At 42.3% G+C, this 13,880-nt stretch overlaps 1 protein-coding gene across 1 annotated transcript in view; it reads left to right on the forward strand.

Annotated features, from left to right (window-relative positions):
- The first annotated feature begins 4,240 nt into the window (after positions 1–4,240).
- Positions 4,241–13,880, forward strand: part of CPA6 (carboxypeptidase A6) — a 335,064-nt gene continuing 325,424 nt past the window's right edge. The window contains exon 1 of the mRNA XM_027042796.2: positions 4,241–4,381. Within this exon, the coding sequence (XP_026898597.1) occupies positions 4,371–4,381 (11 nt within the window). The 5' untranslated portion in view covers positions 4,241–4,370. The remainder of the gene's footprint in view (positions 4,382–13,880) is intronic.

A 13,880-nucleotide genomic window follows, 5' to 3' on the forward strand; every position in this document is an offset into this window, starting at 1 on the left:
TAAACCTATAGGCAATGGGGAGCCATTCATAAAGTGTTAGGCCGAGTTTTAAACAAGGTTTTAGATCATGCTTCATAGGTGACTCTTCTTGCAGCTGTCAGGGAAAAAGATGCAAGGGAAATGAAACATTACAACATCCATGTAGAAGCCCAGGTAAGATACAATGCTGACCTAAGACATTGGTAGGATGGACAGCTGTTTGAGGATGAATTCAACAGGCATATAGCTCATAAAATCAGCAAAACTTAGTGATTGATTAGATATGGGCTTTGAGTGAGAAGTAAAGCCATGCCTAACTCCCAGAGCCTGAGTAAATGGTAGTATCTCCAACAGAGATGAAAATATACAAAAGGAAGAGGTGTTTAGTGGAAAAGAAGGTAATATGCTATTGTTGGCGAATGCTATGGAATTTGAGATGTCTATGGTATATCAAGGATTAGCTATCTACCACTCAGCTTTCAGACCTGTGTTTAGGAAATTCAGAGGAGATGTCTCTGTTGTAAGTATGAATATGGAAGTTATCAACGTATGGCAGATGGGGAGTTGTGAAACTCATGAGTGGCAACAATTCCCAGAAAAAAAATATGTAGAATGAAAAGAGATAAGAATCTCAGCTTAAACCTTTGAGCACACAATATTAGAGCCACAGAGAGGAAAAAGAATCCACAAAGGGACCAGAAAAGGAAAAGTCGGGGGTGGAGTGTGATATAACCAAAACAAAAAGAAAAGAGAGATTCCAGAAAAAGGAAGTGGCTAGCAGTAAGGTAAGACCTACAATATGTCCTTGAATCCAGCATTAAAGAAGCCATTGGTGATGGCCCTCTCGGTAGCACAGGCAAAGTTGAAGCAAGTTACAAAAATTGAGGAGTATATAGCACATGACAAAACAAAGAGAGTGCTACTTCTTCCTTAATATTGATTGCATTTTGGCTCTCACATCTATTCATTTTCTTACCAGGGCATGGAATCTTGCCTGTTTCATTAAAAGTATAGTTTACTGAGCACCTACTTAATGTATTACAGTGACATAGGAAACTATGAGGAAGACAAAGATACATTAAAATGTAGGTTTCCCTTAAGGAAGTTAGAATTGAAAGGCAAAATAATGCATAATAAAAATGTTTATTCAACATTTTCGATGTGCCAGGCACTGATTTCATTAACTCTTTTAACCTTTATAACAAACCATTAAGTTAGTCATGATTATTATCCTTGTTCTCCTTTTTTTAGATGAAGAAACTGAAGCACAGAAATATGAGGTAACTTGCCCAAGGTCACTCATCTAGTAAATATTCACATAAGAATCAACTTTGAGAGATATGGTTCCAGACTATGTGCATTTAACTACTATGAGCTACAACTGTAAGGAAAGGTTGAGCAAAATAGGAGTCAGGAAGAGAGGCACCATGAAGCACTTCAGGTGTTCAGAGAAAAGAGAGTAACTTCTGCTGAGGGAACCAGGAAAGAACCTGTGAGGACATGGCATTTGGGTAAGCCTTAATGAACACATGAGCCATGGTATGCTGACAGCAAGGGCAACTGGTCAGAGGAGGGTAGATGATCAAAGGTCCAGAGGTGCAGATGGGATTGCATATGGGATGCACAGGGCAGAGGTGTGCCTGGTTTGCTATAAAAAGACAAAGAGGAGAACTAGGGCTAAAAGGGAAGTGTGGGGGCGTCTGGGGGGCTCCGTTGGTTTAAGCTTCTGACTCTTGATTTCAGCTCAAATCATGATCTCACAGTTCATGGGTTCAAACCCCACATTGGGCTCCGTGCTGACAGTGCAGAGCCTGCTTGGGATTCTCTCTCCCTCTCTCTCTCTCTCTGTCTCTCTCATCATTAAATAAATGGGAAGTGTGTCCAGAATATAGAGGAAGTTAATTAGACTTTCTAAAAGTCATTCCTCCACCAAAAGAACCCTACAGATTATTTTGAAAGGAGTTAAGAACATGATTGGTATTATATTTTTAGAAAGATTAATTCAGCAGCAGTGTTTAGGGAGAGTTAAAATACCAGCTCTCTTTAATCCCACGAATCTCCCAAAGTAGTCTTATCAGAAGTTATTTAAGAATTCATATTTGTCTCCCGCGGCTGTGATAACAAAGTACCAAACTTTGTGGCTTAAAACAACACACGTTTATTTTACAGTTCTGGAGGTCAGAAATCCAAAATGGGTTTCACTGGGCTGAAATCAAAGTGTTAGCAGCGCCTTGCTTCCTCTAGAAACCGTAGGGAAGAATCTGTTCCCTTGCTGTTTTCAGTTTCTAGAGCCGCATTTCTCGCATTCTTTGTCCTGTGGCCCCTTCCATCTTGAAAGTCTTGAAAGCCAGTAGTGGAGCATCTTACTTCAGCGGTCCCGTTGTCCTCCTTTCCTGTCTCAAATCTCCCTAAGATGTTATGCCTCCTTTTTGTAAGAATACTTGTGATTGCATTTAGGGCCCACCTGGATAATCCAGGATCGTCTTCTCCTAAATCCTTAAATCAATCACATCTGTGATATCCTTTGTTGCCATAAGAGGTAATACTCACAGATTCTAGAGATTGAGACTTGGATATCTTTGGAGGCCATTATTCAGCCTCAAGCAACATCCATTTAAAACGACAGTTCCAAATCTTTGGCCTGTTTTTCATCCTTGCCCTTGAGGGACTGAGTGGTGACAGAAAAGATTTCCATTCAACTGGAAGAGTGGTCTGGAGTTGGCAGTGGGGTAAGGGGAACATGCAAACCCCTCTGCGCACCCCTGTGGTGTTATAGGAAGAAGGGAAGGACACACTAAGAGACCATTTGACCAGGAGATTAGTGAGATGCCCACTACAGTTCATGGTGGGGGGGGAGGGGGGGAAGTGGATGATTTACTTACAGAACATGTATTCATGGAATAACAGAAGAGACCAGTATGCAGGTATACTGGAGTAGAGGCACTGCCATCATTTAGGACCATGCTGGCTGAAGACAAGGAGTTTGGGAGAAAAAATCAGGGCACAGACCAGTTATAAAGACCAAGTACAGAACCCCTAGTTGTAGCTGAGGTACATGGAAAGGATAGGAGTCCTAGGCGGGAGGAAGTCCTGAAAACTTGGATGCCGTAGAGAATGGATTTACGAAGAGGTTAGTTTAGCCCCTTTCATGATAATCAGAAATTCTGAATGTAAAGTAACTAATTCATGAAACTTTACAACATAATTGACTCACTTTTTGCTACATTTCCCCTATTAATACAATTTTTTGCAAAATTTGATTTTAAATCTTTTTATGTTGCTCTGTGCAACTTAAAATAAGTGTACAATGGCTAATAATAGTGAGTCAAATAGGTAATTAATTTGTATTAAGGAAATAGTGGAAAAAAAATATTGCTAAAGGAGATCAAGCCTTTGGGGACTGAATTACAATGATCTTTCTTAAGGTATTCATTCCATTTGGGCCAGAATCAAAACTGGCCAAATCCAAAATAGTGGATTTCTATAAATACACTATTAAAAACTTAAACTATTTTAAGCTGATAATGCACATTACCATATTGATAAATCTCCAGGACGGAAATGGGGGTTACCTACTTTGGAAACCCAGTTATCTTACTATGAAGATGTTTGCACACTAGATATTTCAGTCAAGGTCCTGGAACTGGACAGATGACATCATTAGCTGGGATTTTTGAGGAAGCCTTTTTGGTGAAGGAATTGTTTGCAGTGGTGTAGACAGGGTTAAGGGAACCAGCAGGAGATGTTGAGGCATGCTCAAGGACTAGCAGCAGCTGAAAACGATTACCATCCACAGGCCTGAAGGGTAGGAGGAGCAAGGCTTTCCTGGAACCGGGAAAGGCCAAGGCCTTGGGAGACGGAGAATAATCATCACACTGGCCAATAACATATACTTTGGTAAGGCTGGAAAACTTCAAGAATGAAAATGTAAGCAACTTTACCCCTTCTCCCACCTGTCACAGCATATAATATGTTGCCCTGAGGTGTAAGAGTTGGCCACAGTCCAGAAGAAAGATAATCTTTCCTGGAGATCGCCTTTGAAAAATTGTGTGCACCCTCAGTTTCAGCCAAACACAGGAACTAAGGTGCCTCTTAGCAGCCTTATGTTTATCAGAGCTCTGATTGGTTTGACACAGACTGGAAAGGATTAGAGCAACCTGAAGCATGGACTCCTATCATCAAGCCTGTATGAAATAGGTCCTCGTTTACGCCCTAGGCAACAGTTCTGACTTCACTTAATGGAAGAAGACAACGTACCTTATTTCTCATTTATCATAGCCCGATGCACGGTGTGTTGCCCAAGGTGAGCCCTGAATGCAAAAGCTGGAAGGAATCCTGGTCATCCTTCAAGCCAGCAAACAATTCCTGTAGGACTTGACACCCGAAGAGAGATGCCTGGAAGGTAATATAAAAGCTTTCAACAAGAAACGCTTTTGTTAAAGGATTTTCCATACATTCTAAATGGGAAATGTCAGTACTGGAATATTATTTTTATTGTCATTATTATCACTTTTGCTGGAACAAGCAAATCATCACATATGGACTTTACAGCTGAACAGTATTTCCCAGCTTTTCAGTTCCTCTGACAGGCCCAAAATAGGTAATTACAGAAGCAAATGAAACTCTTTACACAATCCAAAGGTTTGGAGGGAGCCATCACCACCTACACACTGGGCAGCAGGTCCCATGGGAAACATTCAGTGTGAGCCACATGTGAATCAAAGTGGAAACCGACAGCTTCAGTTCTGGCTTTGGAACATATGGTGCGGTAAATTATCAGCATGCAGTCTATAATTAAGGACACAGTTTCTCATAATAATGCCTAAATGTGCATGTACTCAGCTGCACATTATCTTCTGGAATGGAGTCAGATATGACTGAGCTTTGGTCTGAGGCCACACTGATGCTTTGGGGACTGGAATGAACAGCCCCTGAATTATAAATGCCTTCTTCACCTACTCCCACCAGCTTCCTAGTAGCCAGCAGTACTTTCTCACTCACATGTTTCATATCTTGTATCATGTGACCCATCATCTTGGCCACAAGCAAATGGGCCTGGGGTCTGAGCCAGCATCTATGGTCAGCAGCCTACGACATAGTTAGGCCTGAGAACCCCACAGAGGCACTCTGCACTAAAAAGTGTCAATGCAGTGCAATGACATATTCTCTCTAGAGAAGTCTCAATGGAAGCAGAAGCCAGGCAGCAGGAGCATCCAGGAGCAGGCACAAACTGTGATATAGAATGCAAGAGAACAGTGAAGACGGCAGTAGGAGGTGACAGAGAAGCTGTAGCTTGGCATAAAGCACAGCAGTAGAAATTGAGGGTCCAGAATAGCAGTGTAATTAAAATAGAGAGGAGGGAGGGATGGATGCCTGATTCGGGTACAGCCACTGAAGCAGCCTGAGCAGCCGTGAGTGACATTTCACTTCCTTAAGTGCCTGGCTCTGAAATTGCAGGTATCATTTCCCTACATATCCTTACAGAAATGCCTATGACTGAGGATGCTTCTGTGAAACCTCTGAGCATGTGGTGTCTTTGAGCATGATCTATGCCTTGCAACTTGAAAAGAAAAAGAAAAAGAAAAACAGAACATAGAAGATTTTGGGTTGAAACCACATGTGCACAAATGAAAGTCATCTCCCTCAGGAACGTTCTCTTTGCACATATAGGATAACGATGGATGAGTATACGGCTAGGAGAAAATCAGGCTTCTATCCCAAAGCAGCATTCCATTTCAGCTCTGCCAAACCAAGTGAATAATTGACCATGTGTCAGAAACTGTGCTGGGACAAAATTGGTCACCGTTTGGGAAAATCGTTGCAAATAACTTGTAAGAAACAGGAATGCTTGCAGAGTTTAATTCTGGCTGAACATAACACTACAATATTCACACCAACACGACTACACTGTGGATTCCTTGAGCATCAGAAATTCATTAGCGCTCTTTGTGCTTATACAGGACCTTGCAAGCATATCGGACTGTGTGACTCTGGTCACTACTTCTTAGGTCTGGATTGTCAAGGCACCTGGTCTGGCATGTACGTAGATGTGGCCTTGGAACAGCATTGTCTTAGATTTGTGATTGCATGATTTTCCCACCTGTAAATCAGTGAAATAACAAAAAGTAATCTCTTGAGTATAAGTGTTAACACCCACCTCATTATGAAGAGCAGGCAAAAGAGAACTTCCACCAATTTCTTGGTAGAAACGGCTTGTAGTTTGCAATGGAAGCAGTTCTCATTTCATAGGAGAGGGCTGGCTAGTTGACACTCACAAAATGGCAGTGAGTGGTCAATTCCCCAACAACACGTGGTTAGGCCTGTTTTGCAGACACGCATAGATGAATGTCTAGAGTAGACTGTCAGTTTACGAATTTACCTTAACAATGTCACCGCCAGGTGGCAGGCAATTCACATCTGCTTTAGCAAGGTCTCCCAAGAGGGGAGGTGCATGGAAAGCCATATTCCAAGGGGTTCCTAGTTTGAACGCATCAAAGGAAGAGGGGTGAAGTGTATGCGTTTCCTTTCGTCACATCAGGCTCTGTTTACTTGCTGCAACATTCTCTAGCATGGGCAGGTTTCTGCCTGGCATATGAACCCTTTCACAGGCCTGATGGGACACCCTTGCTACTAAGCAGGGTTTGGATGAGCACTGTCACCTAGTTCTGGCCTTCCACATCCCTTTTTGATGTTACGGGTCTGTAATTTTTAACTTTCTTGGCCACCAACTCCTTTGGCAGTCTGACAAAGCCCATGAATCCCTTCTTAGAATAGTAATTTTAAATGCATAAAATAACACATAGGATCATAAATGAAAGCAATTATAATGAAACATAGTTCAATCCATTCAGGTTAAGATCCCCTACCACCTGACCAATTCAATATAGTCTTTCCTCCAAATATGGTATAATAAATTTGACTGTATTTCCCCTCGCTAAAGTAAGTTCATATTTCTGCCTGGCCTCTATTATTGTTTAGATTGCCTTAGTTAGAGTTTGGCAAATTTCCAACTCTTTTGTTCTTTTGCTACATAACCACAGACCACTTCCTGGTCATGCAAACACATGACTTCATACATGGCCAACCAAATCCATCATTTCTTTCATCTCCAAGTCCTTGAGATTTGGTGTGATGATGCGGAAACCCCACTATCCTCCTGAGTAATAATACAGAGTAGAGAACTAGTAAGAAGCTATTTAGTGCAGTGAGACAACCTAGAGATGGAACCCCCTGATTGTAGCTTGCCTCATGTATGCTAAGCACCTACTATGTATCAAATTCTACACAGCGATCCACTCCCTGCTCTCAGCTTTGTCTGGAGTCGGAAAACTTGTTTTGCAATTCAATCTCATCTCCTAAACAACTCTGGGCAAATCATAACCCTCTGGGCTTCAATTTCCTCATGTGTAAAATATGTAAATAACAGCCATAGCTCTGGAGATTGTTGTGCATGAACTAAATAAAAGAATGGATGTGAAAGGGCTGTGTGTTAGCAAATTGGGCACTGAAAGTACCAACACCTAGGTAATTTGCAGAGCCTTCCTCACACCTAAATTCAGTTCTTGTTAATTACTGTTGCATGGACCCCCTCCTCTTCCCAACTTCCTTCAAGTTCAGAAGCGTCAGGATCTTATCCACTCTCACTGTAGCCTATAATCCTTTCTATTATAATTACTAAGATAGAAGTTGTTTTTAAAATAATAGCATCTTAAAATATCCTTGGTCCTCCTAGGATATTTTAGCCCAAAACACAATTGTGGGGGGGGGGGGCGCGGTAAGCTCCAGGACTGTAACTACACACTATTGACATCTCAGAAACTGAGCTCCCCATCCTTAGAGCTATTTAAGCAGGAGCTTGATGTGTCTGTAACACTTCTTGAGAGGGTCCAGTCTTCATGACCTGCATTCCAGGAAGCCAACAACCTGTACTGTTTTTATTTTACACATTTCCTAATCAGAACTTCTGGAGCAATCTACCTGCCCTTGCTCTGCAAGACTGGTGTTAGGATTTTCCTTCCTAGTCATCCTTTCAGATTGCCTCCCTGCTTCATTTCCAGGTTGAATGGGTTACAAGCTACACTCACATGTAAAAGAACAGGCAAAATGACTCTGGCCCTCTTCTTCCTATAAACCTGCCAAACACACCCCACCTATGTAGATATTTGTCACTGAAATGTAAACCCTGCTAATATGAGAGAAGACTCCCAGCTCTTTTTCCTATGCTCACCATATCAGACTTCTTTTGGGGCGTGGAGGCATGGCACAAGAAAAAAAAAAGAAACTTTTTTTTTTAAATGTTTATTTATTTTTGAGAGAGAGAGAGAGATACAGAGCGTGAGCAGGAGAGGGGCAGAGAGAGAGGGAGACACAGAATCTGAAGCAGGCTCCAGGCATTGAGCTGTCAGCACAAAGCACGACATGGGGCTCAAACTCATGAAACGCAAGATCATGACCTGAGCCGAAGTCTGATTCTTAACCCACTGAGCCACCCAGGTGCCCCAAAACTGTTTTTTCTTTCTCTTTCTCTGTAAAATACAAGAGCAACCCTATTATTACCCCTCATAGACGTATGACAACCTTCCTACACTCCTCACCGCTGTCTCAGTCGCAGAAAAATTCTCTCCTGCTTGAAATTAATTCACAGGAAATAAATTCTGCGAGCTCTATCAGACTCCCAGAAACTACACATTTTCTAGAAATGTTAAAAAGTCGGAAAATGTTCTTGTCCTGAAGCTTTGAATGCACCGGAGCAGCTTTTATGCCACAGAGCAGAAATACCTTCCCAGCCACAGTTGTTTTCCCTGGGCTCCTACCCGCCAGGTCCACCGCGTTTCCCTCTGCAGCAGGTGTGTGTGCGGTTGGCACCAGCCATATAGGTTTGAGTGAGACACAGTCCCTGACCTCTAAGAATTTACGGTCTTAGTACAGCTTTCAATATTGGTATCTGTGTATACGAGTTACGGAGTAATTTGTTACCATCAGTGGTACCACTACTGACCTACTGAAGATTGTGGATAATTTACTTTCTTTTTTATAGATTAGATCACATTTACAGTCACCCCTATAGTTGCATGTGGATCATTCTGATTTGCTTTCTTTTTCTTTATTTATTTTTGAGACAGAGAGAGAGAGCGGGGGAAGGGCAGAGAGAGAAGGAAAGCCAGAATCCCAAGCAGGCTCTGCGCTGTCAGCACAGAGCCCAACACAGGGCTCGAATTCACAAACTGTGAGATCGTGACCTGAGCCGAAATCAAGAGTGTGGACGCGTAACCAACTGAGACACCCAGGCGTGCTTCGATTTGCTTTCTCGAGTGAGATGGAAAAGGGTGGAGTTACAGTGATACCCAGATTTTACATGAGGGATAGATGAACATTACATTTCACAGAGAGAAAGAGGGGTTGAGAACAGGTGCCCTGGGACATGCAATGATGTGCAGGTCTTGATAATTACAAGAAAGTTAAGACATGGCTCCTGGCCTTAGGAGTTTATAATATAACTAGCGGGCTATATCAGATAGCCATGTGGATAATGTATAATTAAGAGCTGAATTATGGAGTTTGACTACAGAAGTGGGAGACAGCAGGACAAAGGGAGAAATGACTTCACATCAGTGTTGGGACGTTTTGTAGAGGTGGGGAGACTTCAATGTAGGGAAGGTTTGGACAGGTGAGAGTCATAGAGACAAGCATATCAGAGAGGGGAGGCTCCCTCCAAAGGGAGACTGACAGGCTTCTCCTGGTATCTTCAAGAGTCTTCCCACGCCCGTACTAATGTGCTCAGAGCTGTAGCTCTCACCAGGCCAAACTTCAAATCCACCCTCTTCTCTGTATCCCCACCCACATCCACCTTAACTCAAGACCTCATCAGGGCTCACCTCTATTCCTGTGACAGCCACCAAATGGTTCTCCTGGCCTCCATTATTGTCTGCCTTGAATCCATCCTTCCCAGAAAGACCCTCCCAATATCAAGTTGACCAAATACTAACTCTTCTGCTTAAAATCATTCAGTGACTCATCTGTTACCTCCATGAGGAAGCCTAGTCATGGGATGTAAGACCTTTAACAGTGTAACTTACTCTCCTGCCTTATCTCTTGCCTTTCCCCACCTTCTATCCTCCTGAGCTATCGAATTAACTTGTGTTAGTCGGGTCATGTTGCTATAACAAAATACCTTAGGTTGGGAGACTGAAACAACAGAAATTTCTTTTCTCATATTTCTGGAGACTGGAAATCCAAGATCAAGGTGCCAGCAGGATCGGTGTCTGATGAGAGTTCTCTTGGGTTGTAGATGGTAGCCTTCTCATTATGTCTTTGCACGGCCTTTCCTTGTCATGTATGCATGGAAAAGAGTGAGTGAGCTTGTCTCCTTTTATAAGGACAGTAATCCTATTGGATCTGGGCTCTACCCTTATTACTCAATCTATCCCTAATTACTTCCCAAAGGCCCTATCTCCAGATACCATGACATTGGGGGGAGGGGGAACACAAACATTCAGTTCATAACACTTGCTATTCTCTGAACACACCATGTTTTCCCACGTAACCCAGTGCCTTTGTATAAGCTGTTCCCTCTACCTGGTGTGCCCTTCTCTGAACCCTCCCCAGCATCCTTATCTATCACCCCCTCTACCTCTTATCTTTGTTTTGATAATTCCTTTATCATCTCGAGACTCAGTTCAGGCTCAGCTGTGTGTTCTTAGGAAGGTTCCAATGGGGGGGTCTTACATGCCTCCATCAGAGATGAAATATAGCTACTAATACAGGACTGTGATTTCCTTCTGGGGGAAACTATGTCTTATCCTTATCCATCACCCTATCCCTAATGCTTAGCACAGTACCTGGCACATATTTGTTGCATGCAGGCATGCATGAATAAATGAATGAATGAATAAATGAATGGTGAATAATAAGTAAGGTAAGGCTATGTTGTGGGAAAAAAATGAGGCAGAGAATTTAGGCTTGATTAAATAAGTAGTGTGAAGGCCTTATATGTTCTTCAGCATAAAAGTATGATTCAAGTCGGGGGGACCTGGTTGGCTCAGTCGGTTAAGTGTCCAACTCTTGGTTTCAGCTCAGGTCATGATCTTACAGTTTGTGGGTTTGAGTCCCACATCAGGCTCTGTGCTGACAGTGTGGAGCCTGCTTGGGATTCTCCGTCTCCCTCTCTCCCTTTGCCCCTCCTGCACCTGCTATCTTTCTCAAAAAAATAAATAAACTTTAAAAATATATATATGATTCAAGTGGTTTTAGAAGGATGACTGGGAAGGTTTATTCATGAATGTTACAGGATGGGTAAGGAAGACAGCTAGCAGAGTATTGTAATCGTCCCATATTTATATAATGATATTGGACATAGGAATGGTGACAATTATATCTAACATTTATTCAACCCTATATGCCAGGCAATGTTTTGTTTTGTTTTCTTTTTCAGGTTTTTACAATTGAAGTATAGTTGTATATAGTGTTACATTAGTTTAAAGTGTACAACATAGTGATTCCACAAATTTATACATTATGCTATGCTCACTAAGAGTACAGCTGCCATCTGTCACCATAACCACTATCATAAACCATTGACTATATTCGCTGTGCCACGCCTTTTATCCCTGTAACTTTTTCATTCCATAACTACTGGAAGTGCCAGGTACTGTATTAAGTGTTTTCAATATATTAACTTATTCTCAAAAGAACCCCAGCCTAAGGGATCAAAATGTGTGTGTGTGTGTGTGTGTGTGTGTGTATGTGTGTGTGTATTATTATTTTTATCCTATTTTACACATAAGGCAGCTGAAATACCAAGAGGTTAGGTAACTTACCCAAGGTCACAGATCTAGGAAGTGGCAGAAATTAAAGGCAAACCATGAGATATTTCAAAGGGAAAAGAAACACAGCTTCCTAAAAGGGTATAAAATAGTGGGATGTGAGAGGCAAAGTTGACTTTCAGTTTCCTGACCTAGGAAAAGAGAAAACTGAAGAAGTCAGGATGGAAAGTCTATTTGCTGAGGGATGCTGCAGTCATCTGGGATGAATTGACCTTAATGTAGTGACTGGACATCCCCATAGAGATGACCTGTGGGCAGTTATAAATATTCATAGCAATCCCACATAGATCTACTGAAAGCCTATCATAACAAACACACTTGTCTAGGTCTAAGGAGTTGTAAACATGGTTTTATATGACATTTGCCAAAGTATTGCCTTTATACTATGTAGGCAAGGGGAGTCAGTGAAGGATTTAAAACAGTAGGTTGATGTGGTTTTAGTTCATTTCAGAAACCATGTGAAGGCTGGAATTAAGGAGGACATAGTGAAGTCAGGGACACAGGTCAGGAGTTGAAGGTTTATACACTTAAAAATGACTGAAATGGTAAATTTAGTATTATATATGTTTTACCACAATAAAAAAGAGTTGAGAAGCTGCTTCAGGGGTCCAGGTAAGAGATGAAAAAGGCATAAACTGGGGAAGGGTCAGGGGAAAACTTAATAAGGAGGATTTACTGAGTTATCCATAGAATAGAATAGCCCAGTTATTTTAGCTAGAAACATAGGAGCTATTTATTATCTAGCATTTATTGACCTGGTACTACATGCCAGGCACTGTGCTAGAGCACAAAGATGAATAACAATCCCTATCCTCAAATTGCACAACGCACTCGATTGTCTAGTGAGATAGATACATATACAACATTCATAATACAATATATCAGGGCAGCATTGAAGACAAGTATAGGGCATTATGGAAGCACAGAGGAGAGCAACCAATAAGTTGTGGCAAATAGTCAGGGGGAGGCGTTTTTAGAAATGGTGGCTCCTGAGTTGAGTCTTAAACAATGATGAAGATCTTGCCAGGTAAAGGACAGTTGCAGGGAGGAAGGCATTCTGAGTAGGAAAGAGCATATAAGTTGTTAAAATATTTGCTGGGAGGCACAGAGGGGTAAAGGAAGGGTCTGGGAGGCCCTGGCCCTCAAGGGACTCTTGCTATACCAGCACACCCACTCCTACCAAGACAGGACCCATTCCCCTTGCCTGTAGATGGTTCGAGCCCCGCGTCAGGCTCTGTGCTGACAGCTCAGAGCATGGACCCTGCTTTGGATTCTGTGTCTCCCTCTCGCTCTGCTCCCCTTGCCAGAAGCCCTACATACCCCAGGTGGGGAGAGCAGCCCTATCAGGCAGTGTAGACAGCCTGATACCTTTAGAAGCATTGGGAAAAAAGTGTCTGGGTCCCCCTCCAGAAGGGAAAGCAGTGGAGAGGCCTTTCAGAAGATTTTGAGGACAGTGTAGACCTCAGGAATGGTGTAGTTAATACCAAGAGAAGATTGAGTAAGAGTGGGGAAATGGAAGATTCCCAGGGCTCACTTTAGAGTTTTATTAATGAGTGCCCTTGGGACACATCTTAGATATTCCCAGAACAAATGTAGTAGTCACCTGAGGGGAAATGAACTTCCAGGAGCATCTCTAACGGTGTCTGGAGGAAAAAAAAATGCATCGCTTAGTAGATAAGAGCAGGCCTTGAAATCAAGCAAAGTTGCTTTAAAATTTACTCTACCAGTTAATAACTATCTGAACTGGGCAATTTTGTTAAGCTTTCTGAGCCTCTACTACTTTTCCTATAAAATGAGGATTATAATTGGGGCGCCTGGGTGGCTCAGTCAGTTAAGTGTCTGACTTCAGCTCGGGTCATGATCTCACAGTTCATGGGTTCGAGCCCTGCATGGGGCTCTGTGCTGACAGCTCAGAGCCTGGATCCTGCTTTGGATTCTGTGTCTCCCTCTCGCTCTGCTCCCCCCGACTCACGCTCTGTCTCTCTTTCTCAAAAGTAAATAAACATTTTTTTAAAATGAGGATTATAATAATATCTGCTACATGATGCTGCCATAGGGACTGAATGTTAAGGACACCCC

This window comes from Acinonyx jubatus, chromosome F2 (assembly GCF_027475565.1).
Source record: "Acinonyx jubatus isolate Ajub_Pintada_27869175 chromosome F2, VMU_Ajub_asm_v1.0, whole genome shotgun sequence".
Taxonomy (NCBI): Eukaryota; Metazoa; Chordata; class Mammalia; order Carnivora; family Felidae; genus Acinonyx; species Acinonyx jubatus.